The sequence below is a fragment of the Nicotiana tabacum genome, chromosome 12 (genome assembly GCF_000715075.1).
Source record: "Nicotiana tabacum cultivar K326 chromosome 12, ASM71507v2, whole genome shotgun sequence".
NCBI classification, from domain to species: domain Eukaryota; kingdom Viridiplantae; phylum Streptophyta; class Magnoliopsida; order Solanales; family Solanaceae; genus Nicotiana; species Nicotiana tabacum.
The window spans coordinates 5,874,647-5,895,828 of record NC_134091.1 but is presented as its reverse complement, the minus strand read 5'-3'; the positions used below and the strand labels follow the sequence as shown (position 1 = coordinate 5,895,828).

The 21,182-nt window shown below is 38.7% G+C and overlaps 1 protein-coding gene and 1 non-coding gene across 2 annotated transcripts; both read left to right on the top strand.

The window, feature by feature from the left end:
• Window positions 1–5,196: 5,196 nt before the first annotated feature.
• LOC142167738 (small nucleolar RNA Z279/snoR105/snoR108) lies at window positions 5,197–5,300 on the top strand. Its single transcript, XR_012697824.1, has one exon. It is a non-coding gene; the product is annotated as a small nucleolar RNA Z279/snoR105/snoR108 (small nucleolar RNA).
• An 11,839-nt stretch (window positions 5,301–17,139) lies between these two features.
• LOC107823181 (chaperone protein dnaJ 11, chloroplastic-like) lies at window positions 17,140–17,986 on the top strand. The gene has a single exon (XM_016649778.2). The coding sequence runs from the start codon at window positions 17,209–17,211 to the stop codon at window positions 17,686–17,688; it is 480 nt and encodes a 159-aa protein (XP_016505264.1). The 5' UTR covers window positions 17,140–17,208; the 3' UTR covers window positions 17,689–17,986.
• The last annotated feature ends 3,196 nt before the right edge of the window (window positions 17,987–21,182 follow it).

Sequence of the window (21,182 nt, the reverse complement as noted above, 5' to 3'; positions counted from 1 at the left end):
TTCTGGAGGTCGGAACAAATCCTTATTCACTTCAAGTGATCGAACAACCATTGGTGTACTCAATGGGTGCGCTTTGTCCATGTAAAAGCATTTTAAGACCCTTTCTGTATAGGCAGATTGATGGATAAAGATCCCGTCTGCTAAATGTTCAATTTGCAGACCAAGACAAAGTTTTGTCTTTCCAAGATCTTTCATCTCAAATTCTTTCTTAAGATATTCAATTGCCTTTTGGAGCTCTTCTGGAGTTCCAACAAGATTTATGTCATCAACATAAACAGCAAGTATAACAAATTCTGATGCCATTTTCTTTATAAAAATACATGGACAAATAACATCATTTATGTAACCTTCTTTCAGCAAATATTCACTAAGGCGATTATACCACATGCGCCCAGATTGCTTTAAACCGTACAAAGATCTTTGTAATCTGATTGAATACATTTCCTGAGATTTGGCTTCAGGCATTTTAAATCCTTCAGGAATTTTCATATAAATTTCATTATCAAGTGAACCGTACAGATAAGCTGTAACTACATCCATTAGATGTATTTCAAGCTTTTCATGTAGTGCTAAACTGATGAGATATCGAAATGTTATGGCATCCATAACAGGTGAATATGTTTCATCAAAATCGACTCCAGGTCGTTGTGAGAATCCTTGTGCAACAAGGCGAGCTTTGTATCTTTCAACTTCATTTTTATCATTCCTTTTTCGCACAAAAACTCATTTATGACCAACTGGTTTTATACCAGCAGGTGTTTGGACTACTGGTCCAAAGACCTCTCTTTTAGCAAGTGACTTCAATTCCGATTGAATTGCCTCCATTTTGGCCAATCAAATCTTTGTCGACATTCTTCGACAGATCGAGGTTCAAGATCCTCACTATCTTGCATAATATTAAGTGCAACATTATATGCAAAAATATTATCCACCACTATTTCAAATCGATTTAAATTAATCCCATCACCGTTCGAACTTATTAAAAGTTCCTCACTCACATGAGCTTCAGGTTCATTGATTTCTTCAGGAATCTCAGAACTAATCAGATTTTGGGTCTCTTCAGGGGATCCCTTCATAGTATCGTTTTGATCATTTGTCGATTTTCTTTTTCGAGGATTTCGATCCTTAGAACCCAAAGGCCTACCACGCTTCAGGCGTGCTTTAGGTTCACTAGCTCTCATGCTAGTAGATGGTCTCATTGGGACATCAATTCGGATAGGCACATTCTCTGCTGGGATATGTGACTTAGTTATCCTTTTCAAATCAGTAAATGCGTCTGGCATTTGATTTGCTATATTCTGTAAATGGATGATCTTCTGGACCTCCTGATTACATATAGGGTTACGGGGATCAAAGTGAGATAATGATGAAACTTTCCACACAATTTCTCTTTTGATTTCCTTTTTCTCTCCCCCTAATTGTGGGAAATTTGTTTCATCAAACCGACAATCTGCAAATCGAGCAGTAAATAAATCTCCTGTCAATGGTTCAAGATAGCGAATAATAGAGGGTGATTCAAACCCAACATATATTCCTATCCTTCTTTGTGGTCCCATCTTACTACGTTGTGGTGGTGCTACTGGCACATATACAGCACATCCGAAAATTCGTAGATGAGCAATATTTGGTTCATGACCAAAAACTAATTGTGACGGAGAATATTTATTATAATGTGTCGGTCTAAGACGGATAAGTGATGCTGCATGCAAGATAGCATGGCCCCAAACAGTAGTGGGCAATTTTGTTTTCATAAGTAGTGGTCTTGCTATCAATTGCAAGCGTTTAATAAATGACTCTGCAAGGCCATTTTGAGTATGAACATAAGCTACAGGATGTTCAACTTTTATCCCAACGGATAAACAATAATCATCAAAAGCTTGAGATGAGAATTCTCCAGCATTATCAAGGCGAATAGCCTTTATAGGATAATCTGGGAATTGTGCCCTTAATCGAATTATTTGGGCTAATAGCTTTGCAAACGCCAGGTTGCGAGATGATAGTAGACACACATGAGACCATCTTGAAGATGCATCTATTAGGACCATAAAATATCTAAACAACCCATTTGGTGGGTGAATAGATCCACATATATCCCCATGTATACGCTCTAAAAAGGTAGGGGATTCAATATCAACCTTCATTGGTGATGGTCTAGTGATCATTTTTCCTTGATAACAAGCATCACAAGAAAATTCGTCATTTGTAAGAATCTTCAGGTTCTTTAATGGATGCCCACTCGAATTTTCAGTAATTCGTCTCATCATTATTGATCCGGGATGGCCCAAACGGCCATGCCAAAGCACAAAAGTATTTGAATCCGTAAACTTCTGGTTTACGATAGAGTGTGTTTCAATTGTACTAATTTTTGAATAGTATAATCCAGAAGATAAAGTTGGTAACTTTTCTACAATGCATTTCTGACCAGAAATATTCTTTGTAATACAAAGATATTCCCTGTTCATTTCATCTATTGTCTCTACATGATACCCATTTCGGCGGATATCTATAAAACTCAACAAGTTTCTTCGGGACTGGGAGGAGAACAATGCATTGTCTATAGTAAGTTTTGTTCCCTTAGACAGAAATATTATGGCTCTTCCGGAGCCTTCAATCAAACTTATATTACCAGAAATTGTTGAAACATTTGCTTTTTCCTTATGCAAATAAGAAAAGTATTTCTGATCGTTGAATATGGCATGTGTTGTTCCACTATCAATAACACACATATCTTCATGATTTGTCTTTGATCCAAACATAATTTGAGGGTTATCCATATTCTTCAAAATAACATAAATAAAATATATTATAGTAAATATCATTATCAAAACATAACTTTTATTTATGTACAATAATTACATAACCATACTATTTATTACAAACAACACAAATTAAAATATTTACATTTCTACAGATTCACTACCGATTACATGACTTATTTCTCCTTCTGGGAGTGCAAAGTAATCAGCTACATCCAAATGCATGAAGTCTAAATTATCTTCAGAAATAAAATTTGCTTCAGCATTTTTCTCTGTCTTCTTCAGGGAGGCTTGATAAAGCTCAACCAGATGCTTTGGCGTACGACAAGTACGTGACCAGTGCCCTTTTCCTCCACATCTATAGCATGCATTTTCTGCATTTGGCACTTGCACCGCTTCATGCTTTTGTTCCTTCCTTTTCCACTGCTGGTGGTGAGGAGGCTTCTTTGGTGCATTATTATTACCATGATTGGGGTTTCTTCCCCGACCACGGCCATGACCACGACTGGGGCCATGACCTCTTCCACGTTTAGCTTGGTGGAAGTTCGTCTCATTCACTTCAGGGAATGGACAAGAACCAATAAGTCGGCTTTCATGATTTTTCATTAATAACCTATTATGTTGCTCTGCTATAAGAAGATGTGAGATAAGTTCAGAATACTTTTTAAATCCCATCTCTCGATATTGCTGCTGCAGGAGCATATTCGAGGCATGAAAAGTGGTGAAAGTTTTCTCCAACATATCATGATCAGTAATATTATCACCACATAATTTTAATTGGGAAATAATTCTGAACATAGCAGAATTATACTCACTGATAGATTTAAAATCTTGTAGCCTTAGATGAGTCCAATCATAACGTGCCTGTGGAAGAACGACCATCTTCAGGTGGTCATATCTATCTTTCAAATTATTCCACAGTATGACTGGATCTTTAATAGTGAGATATTCCATTTTCAGGCCCTCATCAAGGTGATGGCGTAGGAATATCATTGCTTTGGCACGGTCTTGGTTTGATGCCTGGTTTTTTTTCTTTGATGGTGTCTACCAGACCCATCGCATCAAGATGAATTTCAGCATCAAGTACCCAATACATGTAGCTTTTGCCCGATATATCCAGGGCTACAAATTCAAGTTTAGAAAGATTTGACATTATTTAGGAAAAGAAAGTTCTTACCTCAGATACTTTCAAAATATTTGCTCGAGATGGTAGAGCTTCGTGCTGATAACGTGTTATAAAATAAAGACTATAAAGTAAAGACAAGTATATAGAGAAACTGATATATTATTCGAATTCAAACTGATGTACATAATGAACTGAAATCTCTTCTATTTATAGGAGAAAGGAAGCTGCTCCGTAAGCTGCTACTACAAGCTGCTGTGTAAGCTGCTACTACAAGCTGCAGTGTAAGCTACTGCTATACCAGATATGGATAATCTTCTACTGAGAGCAATATTTATCCATAACGGAGTACTGAATGGATAAGCTTATTATACCCGGTATGGATAATCTTTTACCGGGGGTAATGTTTATCCATAACTGGGTACTGAAAAGATAAGCGTATTATACCCGGTATGGATAAACTTATACTGGGGGTAATGTTTATCCATAACCGGGTACCGAAGTGATAAGCTTCTTCAGGAAGCTTATTTCCAATATAGTACTAAATAGATAAACATATTTACGGTGGAATCCCATATGGATAAGCTTCTTCAGGAAGCTTATTTACAACAGAGTACTAAATGAACATCCATAATATAATATATTTATAACAGCATATATTATTTTGGGATAATCTTCTTTTCTAATCAAACCACATTTAGATTCTAGTGGAAGTGACTGTTCAAATGTGATGGGGAATGATGTTTATTGGGCATTTTGTAGCTTGACCTTAACTAAATTTGTTGTAATTTTCTATGGATGTCTTGATAATATAAAATTGTTGTAATTTTTTATGAATATCTTGATAATATGAAGTGCGATTTTGAGTCGGTCTAAAAAATAATGACATTTTTTTTAATTGTAGTAACTTCTTATTATTGGAAAAATATTTACAAGTATATCAATGATAATTTAATTTTAAACTTATTAATTTATCCTTAATGTAACGATTTATAAATACAAAAATTTCTGACACCTGTTTTACAAAAAAAGAATTATAAATACGTATTCAATCAAGCATCATCATATAAATTGGGATAGGGGAATAATGAGTAGTGGTATAAACTTAAGGGTAAACATCTCAATATTATTAGCCTATGATATAGTTGGAGAATGAAATTAGGGTTTACATGGGGTGAGTCAGAATTTTTGGCAATAAAAAAATTGAAAGTAACAATCCCACATCGGAGAATGAAGAAAGATGTGGCTGATGTGGCTGACATAAAAAGTTGAGGTGGTAAACCGTAAAAAAACATGATCCTTCAGGCAAGTTTAAAGGGGATATGATGAGTGGTCAATGCTCGCATTTAAATATGCGAGAAGGGCGTCCAGCTCAGCCTGTTACGACAATTTGGGCGCTCTCATTTTACCAATCTGATCCCTATTCTTTAATCATATTCCGCGTTTCCCCCCTAAGTTTAAAGTTTTTATTTTTTGCCAACTTTATTCTTTCTTCGCTTGTTTTAACTTTTTCTTTTTTGTTACTTTTCTTTTTTCTTTTAGTTCTTTGTGCTTCTTCCACAATTTTGCTTTTTTTCTTATTTTGAACTTTGATGTATTAATTTTATTATTTCCTTTTATTACAAACTTGGGACTAAATATTTTTAAGTACTTTGAAATGGAATTTTGTTTAAAGATTACATAAAATATATTTGCTTGTTCACAATAATAAAATCTATGTATTGAAATTGACTCTGGAAGTTTACATTAAATGAAACTAAGAGAAACATGTGCCAGAGATTGGTTTAATTGCTCAACATTCAAATCAAATTGAAAAGCAATCTTCAACGTGCAAATTGGATAAACGTACTCTTCCAATTGAAGGGCAAATTCGATTACGCTTATGCGACGTGCGCACTCACAATATTGATTTTGTATTTACACATTGGAATTCAGGAAATTATACTCACAATGTGACACTTAAAAGTGATATTGGATTTTATTCGATATAATACTAGGTAATAAAGTGACTAGTTAAACATAAATGGGGTTTTCCATCAATTATATATGGAACATATAGGTCTAATATCTTGTGGCATGAATTTGAGAAGTTAGGCAATCAGTTCGAAACAGAGGAATAGCTACTTGAAATCTGCGCCAAATTTTCAACTTGAGGCAGAAAATAAACAAGCACGCATAGCATCAATGTCAACGTAATCTTCCTATTGATAAGCAAGGGCAAATTGGATTATGCTTGTGCGACATGCCATAATATTGAATTTGTAATTGTACACGACTACATGTTAGAACTCAAAAAATTATTGGATTTGATTCGTTATAATATTGGGTAAGAAAGTGACTACTTGAATATAAATGGGGTTATCCATCAATTATATGTGGAACATATAGGTCTACATCTTGTGGCATGAACTTGAAAAGTTAGGTAATCAGGTCGGAACTAAGGAATGGCTATTGACATCTGCACCTAATTTTCAACTTGAGGCAGAAAATAAACAAGCGTGTAATCGTAATGTTCCTATTGATAAGCAAGGAAAAATTGGATTATGCTTATGCGACGTGCCACAATATTGATTTTGTAATTGTACACGTTAGAACTCAGGAAATTATTGAATTTGATTCGATATAATATTGGGTAAGAAAGTGACTACTTGAACATAAATGGGGTTTTCCATCAATTATATGTGGAACATATAGGTCTATATCTTGTGGCATGAATTTGAGAAGTTAGGCATTTAGTTCGGAACAGATAAATGGCTATTAGAAAGCTGAGCTTAATTTTCAACTTGAGGCAGAAAATAAATAAGCGTGCATACCGTCAGTGTAAACATAATCTTCCTATTGATAAACAAGGGCAAATTGGGTTATGCTTATACGACGTGCCACTCCGACCATAAATGAATACTTGATCATAAATAGGGGTTTTCATCAATTATACACGGAACATATTGTATTGGTCAAAATATGACCACTCCGACCAGGGCGATCACGACCGTATTTCTGTCACTGGGTAAGAAGCCAATAAAGTCAATCCAACCCCTCTTTTAAGGCACTCAACACAACAATAAGAGCAGGGCATTTTTCGCAACCAGGAAACCTCACTGCCCTAGGCACGCCAAAGTCGTGGCAAGGGTAAGAGGGTCTTTCGATTATATATATATCAGCTCAAGTAAGCCCAAGGGGGCAAGCTGACTCATCGAGCAGGAGGACAAGTCAGTAGAGATAAAGTAGCTCCACCTCGAGAGAAAAGGAAAACCAATTTAAATCCTACTCCCCCTCCAAGGAAGAGGAAAAGGAGACACTTCAATTATTAATAAGATCTCCCAATGTTCCACTTGGCTTATATCTGTTTGCAATTACAACATCTTTCAATTGGTTATTGCTACTTTGTCTTCCGATCCAGTATGATTTGAGTTTGACTACGATTTACCCCTTCCATCTTTGATTGATTTGCTTTAAAAGAATTGAAAATCTTTTGAGTCAAACAATTTGGCGCCGTCTGTGAGGATTTCCTAGTGAAAACTCCTAGTTTTTCCTGGATCGAAGCTAAGAAACACGAGAATAGAGCCAAATTCACACCAGATTCAGAGGCAGCGCGCTGAGGGAAAAGAAATCAAGCAGATTCGCGAGGTCGAGAACTCCTCGCTCTATCAGCTTCGAATATCTCGGACAAGGCGAAAGGTGCCGCAATCCAGTTTCTCCCCTTCTCTCAAAGCTTCCGGGCAGAGGCAAGGAACATCTCGTCCTCATCCGCCATACTCCGTCAAGCCGGGTATACGAAACCCATGCGAGCGAACGAACGTAGGGGTACCTAGATTGAGGAACCAGAAATCCTTTTCGATACAGCCAAAACCCTCCCGGTCGACGACGTCTTCTAAAAAAACGAACAAAAAAAGGCCAAAATCGAACAGGAAACTGCAGCACGTGTGCAACGCGAACCCGTGCAAAATATTGACACCTCGTGCCCGTGACGTTGAACCATCTGATGCGATCAATGCTGACCAAACTAGGACTTCCGCGAAAAGTATTCGCCATCAAAGTAAAAGCAAGATTCGACCTCGTTCAAATCGCGGCGGGTGGTTATTTTGATAAGTTCGAAATAACACCCTTAAGGCTAAGGGCCTTCGCCATCAAAGTAAAAGCAGGATTCGACCTCGTTCGAATCACGACGGGTGGTTATTTCGACAAGTTCGAAATAACACCATTAAGGATAAGAGCCTTCGCCATCAAAGTAAAAGTAGGAATCGGCCTCGTTCGAATCACGACGGGTGGTTATTTCGATAAGTTCAAAATAACACCTTTAAGGCTAAGGGCCTTCGCCATCAAAGTAAAAGCAGGATTCAACCTCGTTCGAATCACGATATGTTCGAAATAACACCCTTAAGGCTAAAGGCCTTCGCCATCAAAGTAAAAGTAGCATTCGACCTCGTTCGAATCACGACAGGTGGTTATTCCGATAAGTTCGAAATAACACCCTTAAGGCCAAGGGCCTTTGCCATCAAAGTAAAAGCAGGATTCGACCTCGTTCGAATCACGTCGGGTGGTTATTTCAACAAGTTCAAAATAACACCCTTAAGGCCAAGGGCCTTCGCCATCAAAGTAAAAGTAGGATTCGACCTCGTTCGAATCACGACGGGTGGTTATTTCGATAAGTTCGAAAACACCCTTAAGGCTAAGGGCCTTCGCCATCAAAGTAAAAGCAGGATTCGACCTCGTTCGAATCACGACGGGTGGTTATTTCGATAAGTTCGAAATAACACCCTTAAGGCTAAGGGCCTTCGCCATCAAAGTAAAAGCATGATTCGACCTCGTTCGAATCACGACAGGTTGTTATTTTGATAAGTTCGAAATAACACCCTTAAGACTAAGGGCCTTCGCCATCAAAGTAAGAGCAGGATTCAACCTCGCTCGAATCACGACGGGTGGTTATTTCGATAAGTTCGAAATAACACCCTTAAGGCTAAGGGCCTTCGCCATCAAAGTAAAAGCAGGATTCGACCTCGTTCGAATCACAACGGGTGGTTATTTCGATAAGTTCGAAATAACACCCTTAAGGCTAAGGGCCTTTGCCATCAAAGTAAAAGCATGATTCGACCTCGTTCGAATCACGACAGGTGGTTGTTTTGATAAGTTCAAAATCACACCCTTAAGGCTAAGGGTCTTCGCCATCAAAGTAAAAGCAGGATTCGACCTCGCTTGAATCACGACGGGTGGTTATTTCGATAAGTTCGAAATAACACCCTTAAGGCCAAGGGCCTTCGCCATCAGAAGAAAAAAGATCGGGACTCGTCAGACGAGCTCCCGTTTCGCACTAAGGCTGCACAATTAATAACGAAAATTGAGATGCAAGGCAAACGGCGAAAAACTCTTTATTATTGAAAAGTCATGAGTGCGGACAATTGCCGCTTATAATAGGCCCAGACCAACGAAAAAAAAGGGGGAGCGAACAAATACCAGCCTACCAATGAAATGAAAATGAAACAGAAGTAAAAATATTTTTCACTCGGCGCCACCACCATCATCATCATCACCATTAGTGCCCCCATTAGCTTCAGGCGTCACCGCGTCATACCAACAGTTGATGCAAGCCTCACGAGCTTTCGCTCGCGCTTCTTCATATGCATCCTCGGTCATGGTGCCCGCTTCCAACAAACTCTTAGAAATGTCACGCTGAGCTTCGGCATAGACCCAGAGCTCATAAGTCTGGCGGGGAATAACAACATGAGATGATTCAGCTTGAGCCTTCAATCGCTCATTCTCTGCCTCCAGGGCCCTGACTCAATCTGCCAGGACCGAAACTTCTTGATCAATCGTACAAATTCGCTCCTCGAGCCTCGCCTCCATGAGGGTTGCTGTCGCCCTCTCTGATTCCTGCTCAGACCGGAGCAAACGAATGGTTTTTTCTAAAGCCTCTGCCCTCACCAAGGCCGCAGACTAGGATCTCTCAACGTTCTCCAAGTCAGCGACCTAATCCTCCAACGCGGTAAGTTTTCCTCTCCATTCCGCGCTCATCGTCTCGACCCGAATCAAGTTCTGGTCCATCTCCGACTGCATGGACCTCAGTTTGCCCTGCAAATACTCACATTCTGCGGCGACACCCTTGCCCAATTCGAGCTCCTCATCCTTGAGGCAGAGTTGCTCCTCGAGCTCGCTTTTACTACGGATCGTCTGCAGCAGCTCTTGATCCCTCCTCTCCAACTCCTCACCTAGAGCCCGGTTACGGGGGTTCGTGTTCAACCGTTCATGCAATTCACGACACCTGTCGCGATAGCAATGGTATTTCCCCAATATCTACAAGAAGATCCTCGACCGGGTGTTGGCCCTATGGATGCTTTCCACCTCCACCATATACGTCTAAAAAAAGGAAAGGCGATTAAACTAATGCTTTAGGGCAAAGGGAAAGTCCAAAACAAAAGCCAAAAATATATCATACCCTCAAGCCCATGACGACCACCTCATCCCTCAACTCGGTATCAGGGATACTCCACAGGGACTCGTTCTCTGCTTCCAAGCACATCAGGCTAAATTGTGGCACTAAGTTATCCCCCTACGCCAAAAGGTTCACATCGGAAGGAATTCTGAGAACTCGAGCTGACCCCCCGACGTGAACCACCGAATGAGTAAGGCCCTCATCGAACATTCTGACGTCGTCAGGATCCGGGTCTGACTCGGATTCGTACTCATCAATCACCACGCCTTTCCCCCTTTCCGCTGCAGCAGGAGAGGTTCGACCCGCCGCAGACAAAGTGGGCACGTCCGAAGTCACTACAGCGGTACCGGAGGTCTGGTTCTCTACCCCTCCAGGGCGCTGACCATCAATAACATCGGGAATTTCTGGCTGAGGCATTGCAACGACCGGAGTTTCCAGGCACCTACCACCGGCGTTTACTTCAACAACTCGCTCCGCCTCTACGAAAGACGTCGTAGCAACACCTTCCCCCAAACCCGTCGGGGGAGACTCGTCCAGGTTAATCACTGTTGGAGGCGCCACCTCGAACTCTACCCTCCGTCTCTTCGACGATCCTTCCTCCTCCCTAGTTGAAGGTGATTCATTCGTAGGATGAACCTCGTACTGAGAGGCAGTCCTAGCTGGGGCAACCAAGGCCGCAGATTCGATCGAAGCTGCCCTCGACGAAGGATGAGTAGCAGGTACCGCGACAAGACGATCGGACGTAGCCGGCCAACGAAAGGGCAATTGAGGATCCCTGGCTCTCCGTACTCTCCCTGACAATGACAAACGAGGTATAAGACATGACAAAAAACGAATAAAGGAGAACAATAAATAAGGGCGCCATCTCACCTGTAGGGGGCCTACGTCCAAACCTTTCATGAAAAGTCGACCAGGTGCGAATCCCCACTGTGTGGGGAAGAACGGCTTCCACCCATTCACGAATCCTTTCAAGAGGCGGTGGAGGAAACTTCTCGGCTATAGAATAACGAGACAATTCAGTACCCGCAACGTAAAAAAAAGAGAGGGGAGGGGGGAGAAAAAGAGAAATCGAACATTCTGTTAATCAACGACGCATGCTTACGCGCAAAATTCCATCTCTCGGGGAACCCAGTCGGGTCTGCCACAATGTGCTCGGTCCGCACATTGAAAAAATCCTCGTAAAAGCGACGATTAGTTCTATCATCCATCTTCACCACTAGACCCTTCGATCCCTGATGACGCGCATGAATCATCATGCCTCGAATCAATTGGGGAGCAAATAGGCTAAGCACATGGCCCAGAGTAACCTTACGACCGGCAAGCTCCGCGTATTTGAGCAGCATGAGAAACAACTTGTATAAATAAGGAGAGTGTTGAGCAGGACACACCTCACAGTAGCGGCAGAAATCCACTACTAACATAGGAAGCGGGAGCGCGTACCCAACAATGAAGGGGTAGGCATAGAACATACAAAAACCGGGGCGGTCGTATTAAACTCGGTCGTTCCTCCCCGTCGTCTATATCTCGATGAAGCTAGGGATTCCCCATTGCTCCCTCAAATCCACGATCATTCTCTCTCCTATAACGGGAGTAATGTTCTCCGGTTCCGTTCCACCGCCGATGCTGAAGTCAATCGCGTCCCTCCTAGGGCGGGGTAGGATATCATCTACCCAAGGAACCTCCACATCCTCCACCATGCTCGATTCCCCGGTAGCCTGAACAGGGTCCTCAGTTGCCGGAGGGGCTACAAGAAGATTGCCGCGGGAAGAAGCACTGGCCATCTTTAGCCAAAAGGGAAAAACTCTCCGGGAAAAGTGAAAAAACTAAAGATCGCAATAAGCAAGAAAGTAAGCAAGAACTCGAGGTATCAGAAAAGGAGATATCAGGGGAATTTCCTTAAAATGAACACTAAAGTGTGAGAAGCAAATAACAAGATCCCCCTATTTATAAGAGACAAATCCCCCAAGCTCGAAACCCAAGAGTCGCCATTCGAACCTGATGGGACGCGAAACGTTTCAGTTCCTCGGAAACGTGGGTCATAATGATGGCTCGCACGAAGCAATGTTTTGTTTACCTACCGGCGTTTCAATTCTAATACCATCGCGATGATACGTGAATACCGAAAAGGCATTCTCACATCGCTCGAACTCAGATGCCGTCATTTCGATAAGTTCGAAATAACCTCTAAGGCCAAAGGCCTTCGCCATCAACAGAAATAGAAAAGTTCAACCTTGCTCGAACTCAGATGCCGTCATTTCGATAAGTTCGAAATAACCTCTAAGACCAAGGGCCTTCGCCATCAACAGAAATAGAAAAGTTCGACCTCGCTCGAACTCAGATGCCGTCATTTTGATAAGTTCGAAATAACCTCTAAGGCCAAGGGCCTTCACCATCAACAGAAATAGAAAAGTTCGACCTCGCTCGAACTCAGATGCCGTCATTTCGATAAGTTCGAAATAACCTCTAAGGCGAAGGGCCTTCGCTATCAACAGAAATAGAAAAGTTCGACCTCGCTCGAACTCAGATGCCGTCATTTCGATAAGCTCAAAATAACCTCTAAGGCCAAGGGTCTTTGCCATCAAGAGAAATAGAAAAGTTAGACCTCACTCGAACTCAGACGCCGTCATTTCGATAAGTTCGAAATAACCTCTAAGGCCAAGGGCCTTCGCCATCAAGAGAAATAGAAAAGTTCGACCTCGCTCGAACTCAGACGCCGCCATTTCTATAAGTTTGAAATAACTTCTAAGGCCAAGGGCCTTCGCTATCAACAGAAATAGAAAAGTTCGACCTCACTCGAACTCAGACGCCGTCATTTCGATAAGTTCGAAATAACTTCTAAGGCCAACGACCTTCGCGATCAACTGAAACAGAACAGTTCAACCTCGCTCGAACTCAGACGACGTTATTTCTACACGTTTGCAATTCACGACTAAAGAACAGAACGAGGGGTCAGATTCCTCTCGACTACGTCGCATATGTGATCCGTCCGCCGGCCCCAATGAGGCACGATCCCGACGAACGTAGGGACTAACTGTATTGGTCAAAATCTGACCACTCCGACCAGGGCGGTCACGATCGCATTTCTGTCACTGGGTAAAAAGGCAATTAAGTCAATCTAACCCCTCTTTTAAGGCACTCAACACAACAACAAGAGCAGAGCATTTTCCGCAACCACGAAACCTCACTGCCTTTGGCACGCCAAAGTCATGGCAAGGGTAAAAGGGTCTTTCGATTATATATATATCAGCTCAAGTAAGCCCATAGGGGCAGGCTAACTCCTCGAGCAGGAGGACAAGTCAATAGAGAGAAAGTAGCTCCACCTTGAGAGAAAAGGAAAACCATTGTAAATCCTACTCCCCCTCCATGGAGGAGGAGAAGGAGACACTTCAATTATTAATAAGATCTCCCAATGTTCCACTTGGCTTATATGTGTTAGCAATTACTGCATCTTTCAATTGGTTATTGCTACTTTGTCTTCCGATCCAGTATGAATTGAGTTTGACTACGATTTACCTCTTCCATTTTTGATTGATTTGCTTAAAAAGAATTAAAAATCTTTTGAGTCAAACACTTGTAAATTTATATCTTATGACATGAATTTGAGAAGTTAGGCACTCAGTTCGAAACAAAGAAATAACTATTAGAAACACTTACTACATGTTAGCTATTTGTTAAAATTTTTACTGAGCTTGACATTCAACATGAGGCAGAAAATAAATAAGCGTGCATATATCATTGGAAAACACGAGATGATATACAATTTGAGGCAGAAATAAAGTCTAAGCATGCATACCATCAATAGTATCAAGAAAGTTATTAATAATCATCGAACATTCTATGGGTTCCAGAACTCTAGGGTCAATGGGAATCACATATAGCATGACGTCTCAAATCAAAAAGATGAGTAGATTATCCTCTGCATGCCTTAGTTAAAAAATAATAAATAAATTACCAGCTGATACATAGTAATCCATTTCGCTTCATTTAAGAAAATAAATTAATAAATAGTTGATGAATAAAGATCGATTCAAAATTTAAGTCAATAAAATATGAATATAATACATACGCCACTTTTTCTTAATCATCCAGTATTTTAAATTTACTTACACAGAGTATTCTAATACATCGGAAAAAAATCGTATTCCAAAAAGTGTGACGTAAATGATCTAACTAATACAAATTCGTGCCAAACAAGCATACTAAACCTGCATCCAAATTCATTACTACATGGGTTTCGGTGCCGACGTCCTTGTACTGCGGTGCACATTTACCGGTTACGCGTATATAGTAGCGAGGAACCCACTGAACGAATTCAGCATTAAATATCCATAATATGCTAGTTGTCACAAGAGTACAAAATTCTATACATCGCCCCATCTTATATACAACAACAACAATAACGACCTAGTATAATTTTACAAGTAGGGTATGGGGAGAGTAATATGTACGCAGATCTTACCCCTACCTCGAAGGGTAAAGAGGCTGTTTCCAGGAGACCCTCGGCTCAAAAAGCAACAGGAGCCGATATATTAATACCATAAAAATGCATAATAAAATAACAGCAGTATAAGAGATATGAAATATGAAATACAGAATACAAAATACGAAATAGATGGCTGGTATAGTAAAACTAGCAGGTAAAGCCCTGCATCAATAGACGACCAATGACATTCTTAGTCTAACTCCTAATTGGCTAATCTCTCTCTATTGTGTTGTAGAAATATTCACAACTTTCCCCTAACCTACAACCTTAGTACTCGACCTCCATAATTCCCTGTCAAGGGCCATGTCCTCAGTAATCCTAAGTCGTGCCATGTCCTGTTTGATCACCTCTCCCCAATACTTCTTAGGTCGCCTTCTACCTCTCTGCGTGCCCACTACAGCCAGTCGCTCACACCTCCTCACCGGTGCATCAGTGCTCCTCCTCTGAATGTGCCCGAACCATCTGAGTCTTACTTCCCGCATCTTGTCCTCCATGGGGGCCACGCCCACCTTCTCTCGGATATCTTCATTCTTAATCTTATCCATCCTTGCATCGCCCCATCTTATATGTCATGCAATATTGTTTAAACAACTATACGCATGTATCTGATTAAGTTATGAATTTATGTTTTACTTATTTGAGTATTTAAGATATGTTGTTTACGCTATAACTTGAACGTTTCTGTGTTGGAGGAATGTATCTTTAAATTTATCAAGATTGATCTCCACCTCTTGAGGTCAATGTGAATTTAACTACTCCGGTCCAAAATAAGTGATTTTTTGGTTGTTTTCACACATATAAGAAATTCACCTTTTAACATTAATTAGCAATGAAATTGATCATATTAATCTTTATTGTCTCTTCACATAAACACTCCTAACACATACTCTAACATTAATTACTCCAAGGGCAATGCAGGAAAAAAATAATTAATTCATTCTTGAAATCTGAAAAAATCACTTATTTTGGACCACAAGAAAAAGGCCAAAAAAATTACTTATTTCGGACCGGAGGGAGTAAGAGCAAAACACAAATTATAAAGCTTACTAATTAAAAAAGCAGGTCGGTTCACAAAATATGTTGTATTTATGTAGGGTCCGGGGAAGGATTGCACCCGAAAAGTATGATGTAGACAGCTTACCTCAAATGCAAGTATTAGAGACTGTTTCTACGAATTGAACCCGTAATCTATATGTGATACAGAAATAACTTTATCAATTATTGTGGATTGAAAACTTTATACTTTCGTTTTTAGTTGTTGAAACTTTTATTTTAGCTGTTAGAAAACATATGTAGTTCCACTATGATTTTGATAGTCGAGCAGAATTGAAGCTGGATTAGAAAAGAACAAGCAGCTGCGGACAAAATAAGTCCTAGTAATTCATAGTTGTCCCATGACTTAATGCATAACTTACGAGGTAGACAACAAAAATTCAGACTCTCAGAGTCACCAATGGATAAGCCTACGTCCAAAACAAGAACCTTACCACACACGTATTTTACCATATTGCTAGCATTTCAGATCAGATGACTATAGTCAATTATATGACATGGGAAATTTTAGATTATGGCTCATTCTCAATTAAGTCCAAATATCATCAAAGATTGTAATAGATGAATATGATTCTATGGGGTCGTTTGATACATGAGATATGATAATAATTTTCGAATAAAATTTGGGATTAACTTTATACTATATTTGGTTTGTGGTATTAGTTAATACCGAAATTACTTTTATATGAAAATGAAGAAATTAGCTATCCCGGTGGGATAACTAATTTCATGGAATATCCCACTTTATAAAATATCTTGGAATATTCCACCATTATATTAAACAACCCCTACTACTTTTAATTAGACTTATAATTTGATCACAAAATTGCAGAATATGATATTTTTTATGGTGGTCTTTAATTTTTGATCTCCATTTGTCTCATAGGCTTAAGGTTATGGGCAAAATCTTAAGGTTAAAAACTAAAGTGTTGCGCATGGACAAATGAGAAGCAATACTTGTTAAACTTGAAATTCTGCCTATAGAGTAAAAGGAGACAAAAATTTAAGACCATACACTTTAATAAGTGCTATTTATCCTGCTAGAGAGCACTTTCCTTTTGAATAACTTTATGCGATATGAATCTAAATTAATTAGGGTCTCGATACTAAAATTAGGCGGAAAAACAAAAAAAATAATGACCAATATATGACATGGGTTTTAATAATTAATTTTTATATTTGAATGAATTGAGCTAAAGATCCTGTGTCAAAGATATTGTGTTGAATTAAATTATATTAAAAGTAAATGCTTCACCCGCCTATGACACTACCACTATAAATAGGAATACGTTCCTTAACCTATGACCTATCCAAACATTCACACAATAACTAACCAAATTGTTCTAGAACCAAAAATTCCAATCGAATGGCTTCTACTTCTTTTTTTTTTCTCTCAACTTCAATTACCGGCTCCAAATTTTCCGCCGGTACGCCACTAACACCACCGAGCTCCGTCAGCTTCCGGCAGCAGCGATCGTTCTCTGTTTCCGCCGCTTACTCCACCGCCGAAAGGACTACAGCTAGCTCTAACATCGCCTCACAGTCATCGTTGTATGAAGTTCTAGGACTTCAAGCTGGTGCTACTACTCATGAAATTAAGTCTGCTTACCGGAGATTAGCCAGAATTTTGCATCCCGATGTCGTCCGATTTCAGCAGAATTCGTCAGCAGCTGACTTTATTAGAGTTCAATCAGCTTATGCTACTCTCTCCGATCCAGAGAAACGTGCCAAATATGATCGGACACTATTTGGGAATAGATTTGGACGATCTGTCGGAGTATCGTCGGCGGGAGCTCGTAGCCATTACACTACTCGCCGGAAGTGGGAAACCGAACAATGTTGGTAGCTTTTTTGCTTCGAACGGTTCATTATGGATTTTAACACTCCGTCGGAACTCCCCGGCCCGATTAATTTTGGTCTCGTGATTTGGTTTTGGTCAAAATCAACCATTACCATTTCATGGGTAGAGCTGAAGAAGCTGAAAGTACCATGATCAGACGCATTAGTATTTTGATTATTTGATAGGGTACTAGTAGCATTTGTACGGTATATATAAAAAAGAATGTGTAAATTACTAATTTTGTTGTGTTCTTCGGGTATAAGATACTCCGTGCTATCTTGAAAATGAAGTTTATTTCCAGAAATATGATCTTCTGGCAAAACTGAGTTATGAATAGGTTATAGGTTAAATTTATTAGTCTAGAACAATGTTTTTCTGTCTTTTTGTCGTATGAATCTGAACTTTGTCTTGTTCAAAAAGAATACATGTGATCTCATGGCAGCAAAATATAAGAAGATAGATGTATTAAGAGTTTTCTTCACAATTCTGTGAGAAATATTCTCACTAAGGAAAGACATCAAAAAGAGACAATAACTGCTCAATTTGCTGTATAAATTGCAGCGCGAGGTTTTAGTATTTTCTAAGTTTATTGATAAATGTCCTAGCTCATTAATGACATTAACTTGTAGTTCTGACTTGAATTGAACTTTTGGCCCTTTTCACGCTATGCTAAAAATACATTTTCATTTTATATGTCTACTGTACTAAATCAAGAGAAAGACAATATAAGATTATGCTTATGCGATGTGCCACAATATTTGATTTTGTAATCGTATACGTTAGAACTTAGGAAATTATTAGATTTGATTCGATATAATAATGGATAACAAAGTGACTACTTGAATATAAATATGGTTTTCCATCAAATATATGTGGAACATATAGGTCTATATCTTGTGCATGAATTTGAGAAGTTAGACATTCAGTTCGAAACATATGAATGGCTATTAGAAATTAGAGCATAATTTTCAACTTGATAAGCAAGGGCAAATTGGATTATGCTTATGCGATATGCCAAAATATTGATTTTGTAATCGCACACATTAGAACTCAGGAAATTATTGAATTTGATTTGATATAATATCTGATAAGAAAGTGACTACTTGAACATAAATAGGGTTTTCCATCAATTATATATGGAACATATAGGTTTATATCTTGTGGGATGAATTTGAGAAGTTAGGCATTCAGTTCGAAAAGATGAATGGCTATCAGAAATTTGAGCCTAATTTTCAACTTGAGGTAGAAAATAAATAAGTGTGAATACCATCAATGTAAATGTAATCTTCCTATTGGATTATGCTTATGCGACGTGCCACAATATTGATTTTATAATTGTACATGTTAGAACTCAGGAAATTATTAGATTTGATTCGATATAATATCGGATAGAAAGTGACTACTTGAACATAAATGAGATTTTTCATCAATTATATGTGGAACATATAGGTCTATATCTTGTGGCATGAATTTGAGAAGTTAGGCATTCAGTTCGAAATAGATGAATGGCTATGAGAAATCTTAGCCTAATTTTCAACTTGATGCAGAAAATAAATAAGCGTGCACACCATCAATGTAAACATAATCTTCCTATTGATAAGCAAGGACAAATTGGATTATGCTTATGCGACGTGCCACAATATTGATTTTGTAATCGTACACGTTAGAACTCTGGAAATTATTGGATTTGATTCGATATAATATCGAATAAGAATATAACGACTTGAACATAAATGAGGTTTCCATCAATTATATGTGAAACATATAGGTCTATATCTTGTGGCATGAATTTGAGAAGTTAGGCATTCAGTTTGTAAAAAGGAATGGCTATTAAAGCACTTACTACATGTTAGCTATTTGTTTAAATCTTTTTGAGCCTAATGTTCAACATGAGGCAGAAAATAAATAAGTGTACATACCATCAAAGGAGAACACGACATAATACACAATTTGAGGCAGAAAATAAATTCTAAGCATGCATTACTATCAATAGAATTAAGAAAGCTATTAAATAATCACCGAACAATCTATGGAGTTTAATAACTCAAGGGTCAATGGGAAAGCACATATAGTATGACGTCTCAATTCAAAAAATGAGCAGATTTTAGATGAAAAATAATAAATAAAATTAACATATGATATATAGAGATCCATTTCGATTCAGTTAAGAAAATAAACTAATTAATAGTTGATACATACAGATCGATTCAAAATTTAAGTCAATAAAATATAAATATAATACATACACTACTTTTTCTTAATCATCCAGTATTTAAAATAAGAATTAATTTAAATAGCCGCTCACCCAACCGCGTAAACTAAAAATAGTTAATGAATGTATAATATTTACATAATTTTTGTATTATATATGGATAATCGTATATAATCAATGTGTAAACTATATTAATGGCTATATAAGTAAACAATGAATATGGTTGGCTATTTGTGTAAAGATCTTTAAACTAATAACCAGACATATTCATTGTTTACTTTTTATAGCCATATACATAGATTATACAATAATTATAGACATATAATACAGAATTTTATATATATATATATATATATATATATATATATATATATATATATATATATATATATATATATATATAAAAGCATCTTCTGTGGCCCAGAAGCTCTCCTGTCAAGCCTTTGATTCGACTTTTGGCAATGTCATTTCGAAAGAAAGGGAACCCGTTGGGTTGGGAGAACCTAGATATGCCGATGCATATGGGAATGAAAGGTGAATGGAGGGGGTGCTCCAACGAGTTATTCTAGACGTCGAAAGTTTAAAGATTGGATTGAGGAATGCAAACTCATTCGACAAAGAGCCCATGCAGGACTTGTTCGGAACTATTGGAATGATTCAGTTACCATTCGATTATACTGGGAGATCTTAAAAATGAATAATGATATGGAACGGATGTGAAAACAGAGCCCCTACCTTCTCTTCTCAAGGAAGAAGCGGGAAGGAAAGGTTGGTTGCACGTTTTTGGGGAGTAATGCTTCCTTTCTCTCTCTCCCTAGGACTCAATCTCTCGGGTATCTATCAACATATAGAGATCTTGTCTCTATCGTTGTATAAAGTGATCTTTTTCAATCTCCGAGTTTGAAGAGTAGAACAAGGAAAGTCTTTACTTCGGCTACTAATAAGGGGGTTGGGGTTGGACAAATCAAGAATGGGGCTTCGTTTAGCCGCCTATGTAGTAAGAAAAACTCTGAGTTTGAATAGCCATAATGAGTTCATCACCAGTGGCATAGGCAGAGGAGGCATATATATATCTTTACCGGTTATTTTTAGTTTAACCGGTTGGGTGGGCGGCTATTTGGGTTATTTAAAATTTACTTACATAGGGTATTATGTGTTCACGCAGGATCTGGAGCAGACCCGTATCTTAAAGGGTATAATATAGACAGTCTAACTAATTTAGTCCAGCTAATATAGATTCGTGTCAAAAAAACGTACTAAACCTGTTGTGAGCATGTGATTTTTGTTT